The sequence below is a fragment of the Gigantopelta aegis genome, chromosome 9 (assembly GCF_016097555.1).
Source record: "Gigantopelta aegis isolate Gae_Host chromosome 9, Gae_host_genome, whole genome shotgun sequence".
Lineage (NCBI taxonomy): Eukaryota > Metazoa > Mollusca > Gastropoda > Neomphalida > Peltospiridae > Gigantopelta > Gigantopelta aegis.
Window position 1 is genome coordinate 40,988,330 of NC_054707.1, and position 19,752 is coordinate 41,008,081.

General features: G+C 36.0%; 2 protein-coding genes across 3 annotated transcripts in view; one reads left to right on the top strand and one right to left on the bottom strand.

Annotated features, from left to right (window-relative positions):
- Positions 1 to 19,752, bottom strand: part of LOC121381396 (nucleoporin NUP35-like) — a 39,274-nt gene that overhangs the window by 14,203 nt on the left and 5,319 nt on the right. The window contains exons 1-5 of one of the 2 annotated variants that reach the window (XM_041510686.1): positions 9,189 to 9,338; positions 5,929 to 6,017; positions 5,502 to 5,605; positions 3,513 to 3,615; positions 2,198 to 2,282 (exon numbers count right to left, since the gene is read on the bottom strand). In XM_041510686.1, coding sequence (XP_041366620.1) covers positions 2,198 to 2,282; positions 3,513 to 3,615; positions 5,502 to 5,605; positions 5,929 to 6,017; positions 9,189 to 9,216 — 409 coding nt within the window. In that variant the 5' untranslated portion in view covers positions 9,217 to 9,338. Of the gene's footprint in view, positions 1 to 2,197; positions 2,283 to 3,512; positions 3,616 to 5,501; positions 5,606 to 5,928; positions 6,018 to 9,188; positions 9,339 to 19,752 lie in introns of those variants that run through there. The other variant, XM_041510687.1, reaches the window with a different exon arrangement.
- Positions 9,402 to 18,741, top strand: LOC121381395. Its single transcript, XM_041510685.1, has 2 exons — positions 9,402 to 9,484; positions 14,696 to 18,741. Exon 2 carries the CDS (start codon positions 14,721 to 14,723, stop codon positions 18,501 to 18,503), a length of 3,783 nt encoding a protein of 1,260 aa, XP_041366619.1. The 5' UTR covers positions 9,402 to 9,484; positions 14,696 to 14,720; the 3' UTR covers positions 18,504 to 18,741.

The following is a 19,752-nucleotide window of genomic DNA, read 5'->3' on the forward strand; positions in this document are numbered from 1 at the left end:
ACATATGTGACATACTGTTGAAGTACATTTGCATATGTTGATTTAGGCTGCCACCTGACTCTGTGGAGTAGTGCTCCTCCATCAAGAACATAACATGTCTCAGTTGGTATGGCTGGTTGCACTATGTTACAAGTCAAATGTTCAGCAAGATCAGCTTTGTTTGATTTGCGCATTATCGAATCTTTGAATAGAGCTGATGGGATAGGGGTAAGTTCGTACTCAAAGTATGGTACCATATTGTTTGTCCGTTCTATTAATACAATAAGACGTGAAAAAAGAACAGTTGAATTCAGATGAACTGATTTTTGACCAATCTTCACACCATTTTGTAAGTTGACTAATGTCCGTACTTGGTCAGCCTTTTTCATCGAGACATCTTGTAAACATGCATTATCCATTTTTCTATGGATACTCAGTCCCACATCCTCAACCTTATCACAGTTGATGTTGTCCTTTTCGGATGATGTCAAACCTGATGCCAAACAACGTAAACTGCTGATCATGTGTATCAAATGGCTCATATGTGTCAAACCAATCCTTCATCTTTAAAATATCATTGAAGTCATGGCTTGTTCTACATTTGCTAATGTCAACATGCTGTTCACTAGCTTCATGCTTATTTTCTGTTAACTTTGTGATAGCACTGTGTACTGCAGCACATTTGCATAGTGTATATCCACAATAGTTGAACTGATTCCGTCATGCCTCTTCCTCGTGTCATTCCCCCACGGCTTTTGATTGCCCTCATCATTACTTGTTCTATAATCAAGTCTGTCCACAATCTGCCCAGAACCGATCTGATCGGCGTACAGTGTGGTACCCATGTTTAGAGAACATCTCAAACAGCCATGGATGATTATTTGGCAATTCCAACATCATTTGTAAGTAGATTCGTGCACTTTTGGCATAGATGTTATGTCCCGTAGCAGCAAATAGATTTAGCATCCGACCTACAGCCACTAGATGTGTATTCCAATTTCCAGTTCTCTCTGCTCGAATAAACAGTTTCAACATATCTATATATTTTATATACTGTAACCATAGACAAGCTGTCCTTGATTTAGTAGTTAGTTCCTCTTTATAGTCACTGATACAATAATTAAACTTTTTAAGAGCTTGTGAATTGTCAAATTCATCTTCTGATAGGTTGTGTTCCACTAATTTATTATACAGTTTACCGATTTCTTCAATGTCACACTGTTGCAGCTTTTGTTGTAGTCCTGTATTTATATCAGAATTTTCCGAAGTCACAATCTCAGAAATTGCAGTCTCACAAAGTTCATCCTCTGATTCACTACTAGTAAATGTTTTTACTTTGATTTCGTTTGGCACAATTGCTTGGAGAAGTTTCAGATGTATTGCACTGTCAACCAAAAAATGTCCCCGGATAGCTCTAGCTATGTATTTTCCGGTCATCATATTTACCATATAAACGCATATTCATGTAGAGGTTGTCCCCCATTTTATGTTGTTAAATATGGCAATTCACAGAGTCATTATTTAACATATCTATTTATTTTTAATTTATTTTAACAAAATATTTATGTAATTAAATCAGATAGTTCAACAATTTTTGGTATCATTTAAATTAGTTATCAATACATCAGCTAGTCAAAAACTGTTTTTAAGAAGTGAAAATTATCACAATTGGATTACTTTAGTGGCCATTTTAAACTTATTTATATAAAGATACAACCAATACCATAACAATATATTTGAAGGGCTTTGTTGATACTGAAAACTATAGTTTAGCCTTTAAAATCAGTTTAAAAAATGTAATTAAAAGTGTAGTTATGGTCAGTGGAAGTTTTTAGGGTGGCCATCTTGGATTTATGCAAAAAACAGTTATCTTCTCCTGTGGTAATTTTTCTAGACTTTTAGTATGTTAATCTAGAGACCTTTCTGACAACAAATCCAAAGAAAAACTTTTTATTAAATTATGTGGTGGGTTCAGCTTGTTTGGCATTAGTTTGACTTGCTCCAAAAATGCTAAAATATGCTAATAAGGTAATTTGCATATAAAACGTTTTCCCCAAAGCCGATTTTTGCGGATTTTGGATATGTTATAAAGGACAAAATTCTGCTTCTTTTGATACCAAAAAACCTTTTATACCATTTTTTTCTAGGTTGAGCCTATTTTGGGTCTAATTTGACTACACTATCTGTAGTTTTCAAGGTACAATGGTGCCCCACTCACAAGATGTCTGGACTCCTGGAGACAGTGCTTTCGAGGATGCTGGTGTAGAACCCATTCTTTGTGGCTGGCTCATAGAAAATGACATCTGAAAAAACCCCAAAAAACAATACTGAGTAAGTAAATATCTTTAATATTGAAACATACGTAATAGCTGTGTGTGGATGTATTCAAGGAAAATACCATATCTCGGCTGTAAGTCGAATCCCTATTTCATATCCTGAAAAAGTTTTTTTAAATTTTTTATTGACCCTTTACAAGTTTAACCATAAAAAATGGCTTAAAAATATCAACAATTTTCTTATTTTCAACAAATAAGATTCTTGAATGGGTAATATGTGCAATATTTGAACTAAAGATAATTATTTTTGAAACTTTAGCTGATGGCTGGGTGTGGATGAAAGAAATAAATGTTTTATTTAACGATGCACTCAACACATTTTATTTACGGTTATATGGCGTCAGACATATGGTTAAAGACCACACAGATTTTGAGAGGAAACCCGCTGTCGCCACTACATAGGCTACTCTTTCCGGTGAGCAGCAAGGGATCTTTTATTTGCACTTCCCACAGGCAGGATAGCACAAACCATGGCCTTTGTTGAACCAGTTATGGATCACTGGTTGGTGCAAATGGTTTACACCTACCCAATGAGCCTTGCGGAGCACTCACTCAGGGTTTGAGAGTTGTATCTGGATTAAAAATACCATGCCTCGACTGGGATCCGAACCCAGTACCTACCAGCTTGTAGGCCGATGGCCTAATCACGATGCCATGGAGGCAAGATGGGTGTGGATGAATTCACAGAATATAATACTGAAACATATCTGATGGCTGGGTGTGGATGAATTCACAGAATGTAGTACTGAAACATATCTGATGGCTGGGTGTGGATGAATTCACAGAATGTAGTACTGAAACATATCTGATGGCTGGGTGTGGATGAATTCACAGAATGTAGTACTGAAATATACCTGATAGGTGGGCATGGATATATGGATGGAATGTAATACTGAAACATACCTGATGGCTGGGTGTGGATAAATGGATGGAATGTAATACTAAAACATATTTGATGGCTGGGTGTGGATATATGGATGGAATGTAATACTGAAACATACCTGATGGCTGGGTGCGGATAAATGGATGGAATGTAATACTGAAACATACCTGATGGCTGAGTGTGGATATATGGATGGAATGTAATACTGAAACATACCTGATGGCTGGGCGTCGATAAATGGATGGAATGTAATACTAAAAGATACCTGATGGCTGGGTGTGGATAAATGGATGGAATGTGATACTAAAACATACCTGATGGCTGGGTGTGGATGGTGTGTACTGCCCATCTGGACTGACAAACAATCCCTTTACAGGAGGTGCCCCTGCTTTGTCTTTACCACGCGACATGTCATTTCTGAAACAAAAATACAAAAAGGTTATAGTTACCCAGCAACTGCTTAAACAAATTTATATATTGTTCTACAAGTACACAAGCTTAAATTACCTAATCCAAACTAATTTTTTTTAAAGTATACTCAATTCTAAACTTTTGCTTGGTTACATATGTACAGTTATGTTATCAATATATATGTAATGTAAATTTAATACCAAATTATTAAGACCATGAAAAATGTAGGGTTTTTCAAACATTAATAAACAAACTTAATAGATCACTATAAAAATAATTAACCTTATTTTCACTGGGGTTGGGGGTGGGGGTGGGGGTGGGGGGGGGGGTGGTAGGAGGGACATAGCCCACTGGTAAAACACTAACCTGATGCGTCATCGGTCTGAGATTAATTCTAGTCGTTGACCCATTGGGCTATTTCTCATTCTAGCCATGATTGGTATATCAAAGGCTGTGGCATATGCTATCCTTTCTGTGGGGTGATGCATGTGAAAGATCCCTTACTACTAATGGAAAAATGTAGCAGGTATTCATCTCCAAGACTATATATCAAAATTACCAAATGTTTGACATCCAATAGCTGATGCTTAATAAATCAATGTGCTCTAGTGGTGTTGTTAAACAAAACAAACTTTTAACTTTATTTACAATCAGATTTTTTGTTAGTAGGATCAGGAAGGAAGGAAATGTTTTATTTAATGACGTACTCAACACATTTTATTTACGGTTATATGATTAAGGACTACACAGATATCGAGGAAGGAAACCCGCTGTCGCCACTTCATGGACTACTCGTTTCGATTAGCAGCAAGGGATCTTTTATATACACCATCCATAGACAGGATAGCACATACATGGTTCATACAGGCATAAACAGATTGTTTTCAAGGACTTTTCAAGCACTTTTCTGCTTGTTTTCAAGGACTATTTTTCAAGTACACCTATACCGTAATCAATTAAATGCAAACCATAAGCATCTATGACATTGACTGTAATATCAGCCTAAACCACTAAATAGTATTACCTGTATACACACTAGTAGCATACAGTGTTTACTGTATTTCTGACAGTTCAATATTTCTAATTAAATATGTTTACAAAGTACTGCAATGGTGTACACATGTCAGTCTATATTTTCTTGAGTGCTTCCAATTGAGCACCTAATTTGGTCTCTAATTTTGCTAACTCATTTGTTGGTACTTCGAACTCTGCAAATGAGATTTCTTCACTTTGTTGCACAAAACACACGTTGCCTTCTGTTTGTCATTCTTATAGGACTTTAACCATTCAGAGTAAAGTGGGTTAGTTTCCCACTTTAAATTATAGACACACTTGCGACTAATTTTTCCGATTCAACAGACGCCAACACATGCACAGTTACAGCATCTCGCCACTTCAGGTGTGTGTAATAATCTGATACCCGGTGAAAAATGTCCGGTAACAGGTTTAAAATTTTAGCGAAAAATCAACAAAAAATGTTTTCTGTTTAATTGTTTTCCCAGTGGATCTTAATTTTTAAATTTAAGGATGTTTTTGTAAAATTCAAGCACTTAGTCACAAAATTCAAGGACTTTTAAAGCATAAATTTAATATTTATGAAATTTAAGGACTTTTAAAGGACTACGCTGAAATTCAAGGACTTTTCAAGGTCTGTGCGAACCATGACATACCATGGCCTTTGATGTACTAGTTGTGGTGCACTGGCTGAAGTGAGAGATAGCCCAATGGGCCTACCAACAGGAATCGATACCAAACCGACCATGCACCAAGCGAGCACTTTACCCCTTCTTAGTAGGGTCATTTCGATTTTTCTTGTTTTAATTGATGCTTCCCACCCCTGCACCCCTCCAATATGCGTTAACGTCTGGAACACCACTTTTATAATTTCCTACCTTGGAGTACCAGACATCATATGCTGAGATGTTACGTATGATGTGTTTTTCTGGCCGGAGTTTGGACCAGAGTGACCTCCAGCTGACCATAGACGAGGTGCTGGCTGAAATGGTATGTACAGTAAAATAATAATTAAAAATATAAAACAAAACATTTGCTTTGTTCTACAAATTACCTGTATGTACTAAATAGACCTTAAAGATAGACATCTACTTGGCTGTTACCCAACCCACCTGCTTATTGAAAGCTGGATGTAAACATCATTGTATTAACAATTAAAAAATAATAATTAATATACATATAGTTATAAAGATTTTAATAATATTCATATACATATGCAATACCTGAGATAGACCTTTTTTTAATGTTTATTTATAAACTGGCAACACTTTCCCCGATTTTGGTTCTCTTTTCGTTGGCACTTACAGACAAAGTATGCGGTGTATTTTCTCCAAGCAAAAAGGCTGGAAGATACTGATGGGCTCCAGGACTGGTCGGTGATGAAAGCATTGGCTCTGAAAAATAAGAATCTCATAATGTAGTGAAACAACTTTGAAACAAATTATCCAGCTTAAACTAATTTTTATTTAAGGGCTGTGTATAATGTATAAGTCCTATGAGAGTACAGACCTCGTGAATGAAGGGACGTTATCATAGTGGGTCCCTATCACTCTCTGGTTTAGCACCTCTTAGCATCTGAATATTGTTTTAATACATGTAGTACTTACGAGAAAAGGATTAAAAATCAATGCTTGGTATACATGTACATGAGAAATATGGTAATATCTTACACAGGGATTCTATGCACCTATCAGTACCATTTTTTTTTAAAAAGAGAAGAAAGGTACCAATGAAAACTGCAAACTGTTACATTCTGCAAACCTAGGGGTTGTTAATAATAGTAATATACGTATTATTTAATTCTCTCAAATGCCAAGTGCTATGCTATTTTTGCAGGTAAATAAGGTACCATTTCTTTCCATATGTACTGCCCGAGACAATCCAGTGTGCAATTTTGAGGAGAGTCTTGGAGATTCATATAGGACTCTCTAGCTTGGCTAGCATACAAGCCTGCATGGCTTGTAAAAGTTATTTGTACAAATTACATTGATTCTTTGAAATGACACAGTCAACATACATTTCAAAATGCTAGGAAACCAGAGGCTTTAATAGCAATCTTATCCATGATTTCATGCAAAATATTTCATATTTCATATGTAATTTAATAGTATCTACCTGCAATTATTATTATTATGCACAACTATTAAGCATTCCATAGTACACACACACACACACGTATGTATGTGTGCGCGTGCGCCCCATCCCGTGCCACCTTCCTACAGCACTGATATATGTACATAGATAAAATCTTTTTTTTAAATGTGTGTGTTCGTCTGGGTTATGTTTTTGGTTGTGCATGTGTACTGGTGTGTGGGCTTGTTTTGTAGGCTATTGTTTTATTTGGGGGCAGATTTGTTGTTGTTACTGAGATTTTTAAATGTTTTATTGCGGGGGTGGGGGTGGGGGGTGGGGGGTAAAACTGAAGGGGGTTTATTTTTAAAACATTAGATTTTTTGTTTTGTCTGTCACCGTCGCTTATAATCATGTCATTTTAACATACGCAGGTGTATTTTTATGTTTAAATGAAATTAAGATAATTAAATGCGAGGCAAGATTGCAGCTTGGGGGGGGGGAGGGGGGGGGAGAGAGAGAGAGAAATAATAATAAAAATTCCATGCAAGAAACCCAAAACAATCAGGGTGGGTAACAGCTCGCTAGATTCATCTCCTATATTTAACACATGGTCAGTCAAAACACAATTTCATTAACTTAATTTTTTACCTGTATCATTCTTTTTAAACCATAGGTGGGGACATTTATGATGCCAGGGACTGGCGTGCATAAATCTCAGCTGAAGATTCACAAACTGTGGTCATTGACCATTCTTGCTGTAACCGGAACGCGCTGGAAGTGGTTAGTGATAAGGGGACGTAACTGCCTATTTTTTCTCGCGAATTTCTAATAGTGGCTATATTGATGATAACTAGATTTTGTATATAAGCTTGGTGAACAAAAATGGTGACATTTCTGCTGGGAATTGGGGATATTTACTTTTTATTTTTTTTATTTGCCCTTGAGCATGTTTGAACAAACTTTTTACAAGCCCCACTGTAAAAAAAACACCAGAAGCCTTGTCTTACATCAGACATCGAAATAAGCAGCAGTCATACAGTTGATAACAAATATTTGACATATTAATCATTAATACACACACAATAGAAAGAAACCCATCAGCACCTACCTATTTAAGCTGAACATTATTGAAAGGGAATTTCTGTCAGATTTCTTCTTGTAGTGCCTGTATTAATGGTTAATATACAGAGATTATAGGAGCTTGTGTCGTACTGATTTTACGAAACAAGTGTTAGGATTTTTGTATTGCCCGAGCGAGAGCAAGGGTAATACTTGAAAGAAAGAAAGAAGTGTTTTATTTAATGACGCACTCAACACATTTTATTTACGGTTATATGACGTCAGACATATGGTTAAGGACCACACAGATATTTTTAGAGGAAACCCGCTGTTGCCACATAGGCTACTCTTTTACGACAGGCAGCAAGGGATCTTTTATTTGCGCTTCCCACAGGCAGGATAGCACAAACCATGGCCTTTGTTGAACCAGTTATGGATCACTGGTCGGTGCAAGTGGTTTACACCTACCCATTGAGCCTTGTAGAGTCATATTTCAAATGCACAGTCCGAGCTAGGACTGGAGAGCAACGTCATGTTATGATGTCGCTTCCCAAAATTACGTCATTACACTTGTCATTACACGTGTGCTTCATATGATTATTATTATTAACTTGGTTATGATTAACCTAGGGTTAGCTCTGGATGAGCAAAACATTTCGCCAAATTATCTTTAAAAATAGTCATTCCAACAAAATACCAATTATTAGATGAAATTTGTTTGCTAAATTAAAATAATATTTGCCAATTGTTCCTAAAATTCACAATTAGCAAATTTGGCAAGTGGCAGAGCTAGCTCTGGTACCATATGGATAATAAAGTTGTATTAGAGCAGGAATCATTGCCTACTCAGTTGTAGGCAGCCATTGTGTGTTTTCGATATATAGTTATCTCTGGCTGAAAGAGCGATCATATTGAAATTTTAAGTTCGGTATTAGTATTGATCCTGCCGTGCGACTCCAATAGAACAGAAGATATACTAAATGTTTTGCATGAAACAATGGAAAAGATCGCTATTCAAGGTTTTTAAGATATATCATTATATGCTGACCGTGTCATTTCGAACAATCAATGCAATTTGTACAAATAATTTTTACAAGCCATGAGACTCGTATGCAAGCCAAGCTTGAGAATCCTATATGATTTTTGTGAGCCTCGGGCTCCCGGACTCTCCTCAAAATCGCACATTGTTGTTAGTGCTTTACTAAATGGCAAGAAAAATGTGTTCAATAACGAAATTTATTTTGAGATTTGCTTAGTATAGTAAATTGGTATTGACATGATACAGATACTGAACATTATATACGGTTTACCATCTACAATAAAAAAAAATGCTATGAATCACGAAAATAGGACATTGACGAAAACACACAATATAACTTCTAAAAACGTTCATAGTTCATAATATTAAAATCATTTAACTATATGCTTAATACCATGTGAATCTGCTGTCACTGAAAACATATTGAAAATGATTTTGAATTTCTCTCTCAAAGAAAACGTGTTCAAAAAGCCTTGAGGACGTTACTGGTTCTCGTTCAAACTTGGCGGAAGACGGCTGTCCTTCCAAAATACGCATGTCAAGATTATTTTCCAATACTTTCCACGAGTTATTTCCCTTCTATTAAATTGACCAATACGATTTCGAGGTTTGGTCGGATTGCCTTTTTCGTCAACAGGAAACACATGTTCCTGACAGTTCTGCGAGTTCCTGCAGTATTCCTGAACTTTGGTAATTTTGTTCCAAAAGTTTGGTTATTCTTGTTTCTCGTGAGTTTATTTTAAAATTGATAGATACATGGGTCAAATATGGTAACAAATAGAAAAACTAATCCTTGAACTTGAAGTTCAGTGAAGAAACATAAGTTAAAACATTTACGAAAAGTTTAAAGGCCATTCTTGCAAAGTAACGTGGTGAACAACGATAGGTGGCGCTGTTAGCCAGTCAACTACATGTATTTTCTAGATAATTTAAGTTTCATTACATGTGCCTTCTACACCTATATTTTAGCTATATTAAATGGAAATAAATTATAAGAAAGCTGGTCATCTCACCCTAAACTATTGTCCAACCAAATTGTTAACAACTACAAAAAATTACTCAGCTACCTTTAATTGCCATTAGATTTCCTCTAAAGTTTGTCCAGACACAAATCGTAAAATGCGCGAATAAACACTTTGTCTTTGGGACTGAATTGTTTGTCTGATGTTCAGTTTAGAGATGTTTCTGGTTTGGAGAGGTAAATGTCAGTGTTAAAACATGCGTAAATCACAGAACTATACTTCTATAGAAAATGTCCTGTTTTGAGAGAATTCTGGTTTAGAGAAGGTTCAGTGTTACAGGGTTTTGCTGTATAAGGATTGTAAGTTATTAGTCCCCTACTTGTCCAACTTGTGTTATGTTTTTGTAAGGTGAAAACGCATAGCTAAAATTTACTTATAAACAGCGTTATTTTAACTCCACAGAGAGACGGTATTTCAATATCTTAGGTAATTAGAAGTTGGTGAATGTGATGTTTCACTAAGTTAACTGAGGGTATGGGACGTAGCCCAGTGGTAAATCGCTTGCTTGATGCTCGGTTGGGTCTAGGATCGCCCCCTGTTGGTGGGCCCATTGGGCTATTTCTCGTTCCAGCCAGAGTACCAAGGACTGGTATAATATCGAAGGCTGTAGTATGTGCTGTCCTGTCTGGGGTGGTGCATATAAAAGACCCCTTTCTACTAATGGAAAAATGTAGCAGGTTTCCTCTTAGGCTATATGTGAGAATTACCAAATGTTTGACATCCAATAGCCGATGATTAATAAATCAATGTCCTCTAGCTTAGCTTAGCTTAGTAACTGGTTTAACGTGTCCATATACCACTAGGGTTTCGAACACGCCTATCCCGAGTCTGGCCTCCGATAGGATCGGGGGTCTGACTCGGAACAGGGATAACCTAACAAATAGGGTCAATTTTGAATATTAACGCCAAAAGTATAAAAAAGGGGAAAACTGGGGTTAATAAGTTTTGGCTGCACCCTTAAAGAAAAATATTAGCATTCCTTACCTAAATAAATTATTAATATAATATAATTTTGGCGCAAATTTAGATGGGCTGATCTAAAATTAATAATAATTATTAACCAATATTCATAAGCCCATGGGAGGTTAAGAGGAAAGGGGCTGCCAATCATATTTTAAACATTGGTGTGACCAGGTGAGGGTCGGGAGGGAGGGGAGGCTGGCCCTACATAAAAACTAAGGCGGAACCGCCTACGCCTGTAGCCCCAAAGAATGCCCTAACTCCCAGCATCCCATCACCCCCACCACCCCCCCCCCCCACTGTGTCCAACCGCAGTTCAGTCCAATCCTGGCAGCCTATTAGTTCTTTAGGAAGTTATTATAACTTCACAAACCGGCGTCACTTGAAGAGTGACGCCAAAGGGTTATAAGAGTTTAATCGCTGGTGCCACTAGGGGAGTGGCGCAAAAAATCCAGTGATGGTTAATTTAATATTTCGTTTTGAGTACCAAGCCTGCCAGAAGGAGAGAGGTGAACCCGGGCCAGTCCATAGAAAAACAGGCGACTCCTCAGTTGTCCTCTAAAACAACACGATTAAGTTATTTAGAAGACGCGGCGAACACTTTAATCTATAATACCTAGGGCAGTAGACGAGGTACTATTAACCAAGCCACTACCAAAGGCACAGACCAGACACCTGCCCTGTTAAATTACATAATTTGTTTTTTTTATTAAAAATATAAAATAATGATTAAAATAATGATAAAATATACATAAACATTAAACGGCGAGCATGCCGTAAACCTATCAAATTTATTTACAAAAAAAATAAAATAATGATAAATAAATAAATAAATAAATAAATAAACAACAAAAAACAAACAAACAAACCTAAATAAAAAAATAAATAATAATAAAAAAAATTAAAAAGCAAAAGCTAAAAAAAGCAACAAAAAGACACACACAACCAAAGCCAAAATTAAAAGATACACATATTTATAATATGCAATTTTCCGGAAGGGGGAGGGGATTACTGCCAGATAAGCCCCCACCCAATACCGAGCAATACACTTACACTCACACACTTGCATACCACAAACATATAACATATATATACACAGCTAAAAGAAATGTCCCCATCTAGCCACCATAAAAGTTTGGTAGAGCTGGTAGAGACATATAAATTGATTAAAAAGAATAAATATGTTAATTAATATCTTTAATTATTAAAAAGCGATTAATCTGGCCCCGGAGAAATGGAGCCACGCACGACCAACCAGCTACCAAACAAATTTTGACATAGCTGGCCCCGGGGACATAGACAACCACTTCTACAAACAAAGATAATCAAATATTAGATTAATAAAGGTTTTTAGTTAAAATAATTAATAAGTAAATGTCAGTGTTAAAACATGCGTAAATCACAGAACTATACTTCTATAGAAAACGTCCTGTTTTGAGAGAATTCTGGTTTAGAGAAGGTTCAGTGTTACAGGGTTTTGCTGTATAAGGATTGTAAGTTATTAGTCCCCTACTTGTCCAACTTGTGTTATGTGTTTGTAAGGTGAAAACGCATAAAGTTTTTTAGTTAAAATAATTAATTAAAATAATAAACACAACAAGAGATGCGGCCGATTGATAGCTGTAGCCAGCATTTACAGAGCTGTCACCTTGGTGTGACGTCACAGCTAGCGACACGAGGTAGGCCATGGAAATATCAATCTGTGCGCCAGCGGAATTTTAGCACTCAAGACGTTCAATGTTAAAATAAATATAGTTTATCTTGAGTGCAAGAGGGTTTAAAATTTCTTATTAAATTAGATTAATTGGTCTAGTATTTATAATACCAGGCCCAATTAAAAATTACTTAATACTTAATAATAATAGTAAACAATAATAATAATAATATGCCAAAAAATAAGGGGCAGACCACCGAGGTAGGCTTAGCAAACTATACTATTTTATTATCCCAATATTTATAAATATTTAATTTTAATTTATTATTATAAATAATTTTAACCATCATTAATAGTAAACTAGTTAAGCCCGTACCCCGGACTGTGCTCTAGTGGAGTTGTTAAACAAACACTCTACAAGAAGATATTCTTTCATATTTTGAATGTTAAATTTTTACTTGTCTTTTAAATTTAAAACTTTAGAAGAAGATAGACTTGGAAAACTTTAAATATTAAATTTTTATTTAATTGTGTTTAATTTAATAAAAAAATTTAAAATTTACAATTTCCAAAATATATATCTATTAGTGTGTGAGCCCATCGGGCTATTTCTCATTCCAGCCAGTATACAACGACTGGTACATCAAAGGCCGTGGTATGTGCTATCCTGTATGGGATGGTGCATATAAAAGATCCCTTGCTGCTGATCAAAAAGAGTAGCCCATGAAGTGGCGACAACGAGTTTCCTCCCTCAGTATCTGTGTGGTCCTTAACCATATGTCTGATGCCATATAACCGTAAATAAAATGTGTTGAGTGCGTCCTTAAATAAACCATTTCCTTCCTTTTTTCTATTAGTGTGTGAAGACTGCCCTTAAGAATCATTATGCTTAATTTCAGAACTATCCAATCAAATCTTTACAAAAAGATACTCTTTGAAATGTTCAATGTTAACTTTATATTTACAATTTTAAAGTTTAATTTTAAAAATTACAAATTCAATATTTCCTAAATATATTTTTATTACTTTGTGAAGACTGACCCAAAGAATCATAGTACATGTACCATGTTTCAGAACTATCCATTTAAAGTTGAAGTAGCGAATATCTAATTTAGGCCTATTATATTTAATTAATATGCTGAGGATGAGATTGTTATAATTTTTGGAGATGATTACCAACCTTAAATGATTAATTAAGGGGTCATTTCAAACGTCCAATACATCGCACTGTACGAACAATGTTTGTAGGAGAGATCCGATGTGGGACGTAATAGCAGTACTATTTGGATCTTGATAATAATTTGTTAATTTAAAAAAAAAAACAAAACATGTCTAAACATACTTATTTCAAAGGAATATTCTCCATTGTAACAATGCTGGCTGACAATAAGAATGATTGTAAGCCGCTATGCTGTAAAATCGCAGAGGTTATTTTAATTATGGAAATCGGTCAACCGAATTCGATTACAAAACTTCTTTTCATTTCAGCATATATTATAAAATGTATTAAGTAGTTTGAAACTTTAATTTATAAGAACGACTGATATAATTCTAATAAAATATCCCAGTAGACACTAAACAAACATAACCAGGGGCAAAAACAGCCGTTGTGTCATTATCATTAAGTTATCAGTTTGCTTGAAATATTGTGCCACAGTGACATTTTAAAAACGTTGTCATACACAATTTGTGGCCTGTACCAGGTTCAGACACCGTTTTTACCCAGGTTAACTTTAACTTGTGCTTTTACATCCAAGTGTAGACTGATAACCCAGGTTAAACTGTAGTGTCATGACATCACCAATCAAGTTGTAGTGTATGTTTATTTTGCTTCTGATAGCATGTTAAAACCTTGCGAAAACAAAAAAGCTGGATGATGAACCAAGATACTGATGATAAAGGAGGTGAACTGAACTGGACTAAAACAAAATTTCAATATAGTTTTTTGTACTTCTACCAGAGTACCACTAATACATCATTATGCAATTTAAAAATCCTGTGATATGATAGATAAGGGTTATGTTGTTTTAATATGTTTGTGTAGACTCAACAAAGATTAAACTAACCCTGGTTGTTTTTAACCAGAGTTAAAATACTGCCCATGTATATGCAGTACGGTAATTGTAATACCTTAGGCTTTCTGAGAGTTGCCTTGTTTTGAATTCTTCTTGTTGTCAAAAATTGTACAAATGTGTTGCTTGACAATGTCTACCATGTGGTTATCCAAATTTACGTTCTACAATGTACTTTGCATTTATTTTGTAGGTCATCTAGGATTTGCATTGTGAGAATGGTTGTTGTGAAGGAAATAGAAGAAAATGGAGAAAATATGGCAGCTGCAGCTGAAGGCAGTAGCACCACTCCAAGCAGCTATCCAAAATTGAAAGATCAGCAAACTTCTGACTTGCATACAAGTTCAAAACCTCTTTCTGCTAGTGATGATAAAAGTCTTCAGACACGTGAAATTCAGGATCTTAGTAGTGCAGTAGATGCTAACAGCAGTACAGATGGACATTCTACAGCTAAACTAGAGCAACAAGCAGCTGTGGCCAACAGCAAAACAAAAGGTAAATCTGAGAGTTTGAGTACTCCAAAAATGAAAACTGTCGGTAAAAAACAGTTGAAATCTGTGAGCATGCAGCAAGCTGAGATATCCAGTAGCAAAAATAAGGTTAATCCTGATGCATCTCAAAGGGCCAAAAGAGAATTGAAATCTGTGAGTATGCAACAGTTTGACACACCCAGTGGCAAGGGTAAAGTTGTTCCTAATACATCTCACAAAGTTAAAAAAGAATTGAAATCTTTGAATATGGAACAATTTGATACACCCAGTAGCAAGGGAAAAGTTGATCCTGATACATCTCAAAAAGAATTGAAATCTTTGAATATGGAACAATTTGATACACCCAGTAGCAAGGGAAAAGTTGATCCTGATACATCTCAAAAAGAATTGAAATCTTTGAATATGGAACAATTTGATACACCCATTAGCAAGGGAAAAGTTGATCCTGATGCATCTCAAAAAGAATTGAAATCTTTGAGTAAGCAACAATTTGATACACCCAGTAGCAAGGGTAAAGTTGATCCTGAGACATCTCACAAAGTTAAAAAAGAATTGAAATCTTTGAGTATGCAACAGTTCGATACACCCAGTGGCAAGGGTAAAGTCGATCCTGGGACATCTCACAAAGTTAAAAAGGAATTAAAATCTGTGAGTATGCATTCATTTGACACACCCAGTGGCAAGGGTAAAGTTGATCCTGATACATCTCACAAAGTTAAAAAAGAATTAAAATCTGTAAGCATGAATCAGTCAGAGTTGTCGGGTATAAGCAGCAATGGTAAGGTTACTCCTGATACATGTCACGTTAAAAAAGAATTGAAATCTGTCAGCTTGCAACAACCTGATCTACCCCTTGGCAAAGAGAAGAGTGGTGGTAAAACATCAAAATCTTCAAGTCGGCAGTCTGCTGCTGTGGTAGAACTACAAGGTGAAAAAGTGCTAGAGAGTGCCACTACAAAGGAAACTAATAAAATGGAGGAACAAAGACCTGGTCTTGAGAAATCGGAGGTAGGTGTTGCAGAAATAAAAGAAAACCAGAAAAAAACAAAAAACAAAGCTAAGAAAGTTTCTAAAGCCAAAAACACAGATGCTTTAAAAAAGCAAACACCATCAGTCCATGATCAGATTGCGAAAAATGGCAATTTAGATGTTGAGAAAAGTGTATCTCCACCACCATCTGTAGGTGTTTTCACATCTGACATATCCAAAGGAACTGATAATATCTGCTGCAATAACATTGAGAATGTTGCTGACATTTGTGACAAAGTCTCATCTACTGTAAAGGAAACATCAGAAGACATGGACACAGCTAGTAATAACCAGAGTGAATCAGTAGGCGCACAAAATAAGAATGAATCAGTTGATACAAATATTTGTACTGGCAAGACTATTCCTGTAGTCAAGTTTGAAGCCTTAGGGGAACCATCCCAGTCAATATCAGAAGAGGTGAAGCCTACTTCTGCAGGAAAAACCACTGAACAGTTAAGACCAGTCTTTAATTCAAAACACTGGATCAAAAATGTAACAGAGAGATTAAAAAGGGTTGAACTTCATGATGAAGTAATGTTGGAATTTTCACAGTGCAAGACGGATACCCAACGATTTGCTTGTTTGTACATGCAACCTGCTGTTCATGAAGTAATTCATGTTGAGGAATGGAACAAGGAAAAGTCTGAAGTACAGGCCCGGGTACTCCGAACATCAGGTAATAAGTCATATCAAAGGAAACAGTTTAAAGAATCTCTTGAAATGTATACAGAAAGCATACTGAAGGCACCTGTTGAAGGTGATAGTTCTGAGTTAGCTCTTGCCTTTGCTAACAGATCTGCAGTGTTTTATCACCTGAAAATGTATGCTCTTTGTTTGCAAGACATTCACTTTGCATTGAAGTATGGCTACCCAGAACACAACAGGTACAAACTTTTTGAAAGAAAAGGAAAATGCTGTTACCATCTGAAAATGAAAGAGGAAGCCATTTCTGCATTTGAGCAGGCAATTGAGTTTGCTGAAAAGGCCAAGCTCTCAGACTTAAAAATAGACAGACTTGTGCGTGATCTTGAAAAGGAACTCGATCAGGTTGAAAAGATAAATATGAGCTGTAAGGAAATTCCCTCTGTTAACACTTTTAACAATAACCATGGTCCAGTCCCTTCGGTTGAAGGAAAAGTGAGCTACCAATTTCCATACATGACATCAAATGTTGTTTTGAAATATACTGAAGAAAGAGGTCGAGGATTGTTTGCTGAACGAGACATAGAGGTAGGGGAGGTTCTGATTGTTGAGAAACCTTACAATTCAGTGTTACTGAAGGGATACGAGATGAACCATTGTCACCACTGTTGTAATAGCCTTTTGGCTCCTCTTCCTTGTCATCAGTGCAGTGGTGTAGCCTTTTGCAGTGAGGAGTGTCGAGTTAAGGCCTGGGACTTGTACCACTATGCTGAATGCAAGTATCTGGTTCTCATAGAGAAAGCAGAAATTGGAATGTCTCACCTGGCCCTCCGCATGGTCCTTCGAGCTGGATTTAACTATATTAAGCAATATGAGCAGAAAAAGGAAGATACCATGTATCCTTTGCTGAAAGGTTGCAACAAAGATGGCAGATATGATTCATCAGACTACCATACTGTGTTCAACCTAGAAGGTCACAGCAAGGATAGATCTGTTACTGACCTTTTACAGCGTACACTTACAGCTATATTTCTGATCAAATGTTTGAAGCGCACATCATACTTCCCACCAATTACAGCAGAAGAGTCAGCCAGTGATTTTGGTAAAGATGAAGATGAGGAACATGCCTTGATTGGAAGTCACATCCTTAGACACATACAGATGCTGCCTTGCAATGCCCATGAGGTTTCAGAGTTGGAGTGGAATTCCTCGGACTTTGAGCTCTCAGAGGTGTGTGAATTTGGATCGGCCATCTACCCAGTCCTCAGTCTGATTAATCACTCCTGTGATCCGTCTGTTGTTCGACATTCATATGGTGATGTGTGTGTGGTAAGAGCCATCCGAAATATCTACAAACACGAAGAGCTTTTTGACAGCTATGGTGCATTGTATGCTACAACCAATAAGTCCCAGCGGCAAGAAAAGCTTTTATCTCAGTATTACTTTCATTGCATCTGTGTAGCCTGCCAGAATGATTGGCCAGCATATACCGATATCCCTCAGGAATGTCCAGTCCTGAAGTGCAAAAAATGCTTTGGGCCAATATTTATTCCATCTGATGGAAAGAATGAAAGGGCAATGTGTTCATCATGCCGAGAGGTACATGACATTACACATGATCTTCTGCATCTGTCAAGATCTGAAGAACTTTATCAGGATGCCTTGGAGAAGACTCTGAAGGGAAAGGACTTGGAGGAATGCTTGCCAATCTTAATCAAACACCTGCGTCTGTTGGATCCACTACTGTGCCGACCTTGGCGAGATTACAACAACTGTCAAGAGGCCATAAAACAGTGTTACAGCACTATGGCCAACTGTATGAAGGGAAGAAAAGATTAATGCGGTTGAAGCGGGTTTCATCAAACACTGGTTCATTAAAATCAGTATTGAACAGATCTAGCTGATTTGTGTGATCAAGACACCATGCTTGGTACTAGAATGAATATAACTTATAATATTTTCAGCTGAAGTAACATTTGTTTCAGTTAAAGGGACATTCCTGAGTTTGATGCATTGTAAGATGTTTCCGACTAATAAAATATTTCTACGATTAAATTTATATATTAAATATATTTTCTTGTTTAGAATATCAGTGTCTGTATATTCAATGTGTTTCTGGTCGTCTTAATATTTGTAACAAGCCCATACTGGATTTTGTCTTCATATAATTTTGTACGTACGAACAAATATTATTTCAGAAAACAAAATAAAATTTAACCTAGTACAAATATTAGAACGAACAAAAACACATTTAATATACAGCCACTAATATTTTATGCCAAAAAAAAAATATTTGATATGTAATTACAATCGTTAAAAAGTCTGTTAGTCGATAACATCTTTAAAAATTGCAGTAAACTCAGGAATGTCCCTTTAACAAGGCTCAAAATTCAGTTTGTGAAATGGAGAGTAATCTGTACTTCTCACATTGTAATTTAGAAGCAAATGCTAAAAAATGAGAAGCAGTTCTTAACAATTTTTATTAATGAAAACTTTCTCATTTTATGTAAATTTAAATTAATCATATTGTTTTTTTTACGATACCGGTATATAATTTATTTTTGCAGACCCTAGTTTATAATTTATAGTCCTTCCCAGCCTCTATGAACATTGTTTTTTGTAAATAATTTCAGTTTCATGACAAAATAAGAAAAGTAGAAGTGCTTTGGAAATAACAAAAGCAATACTATTTTTGTGTGCAGTTTAAAAGAACAGTTTGTCCAGAAAGAAAATGATAATTCACTGCTGGGAAGGACTATAGTTTGGTTAATCAATAGACTGATCTGCGAATCTTTTAGGTTGAATCAGGGAAATGCCCTCTAAAAATAGACTAGAGCTCATCTCCATAACTGTTACTTCTCAGAGCTTATGAGCTTTTAGAATTATAAAAAGTGCATTTTGTAGTATTACAAATACCAGGAAATGGATAATCTAAACAGTAAAATGCAAGTAATGTCCAATATAAAAAAAACCTAGGGTCTGTCATTTAAATATCTGTCTTCCTAATGTTGACACAGTAGCAGTATTTTTTTAATTTGAATAGTTGTACCATAGGGAAATTCCATAGAGACTGTCATTGCATTGTCTG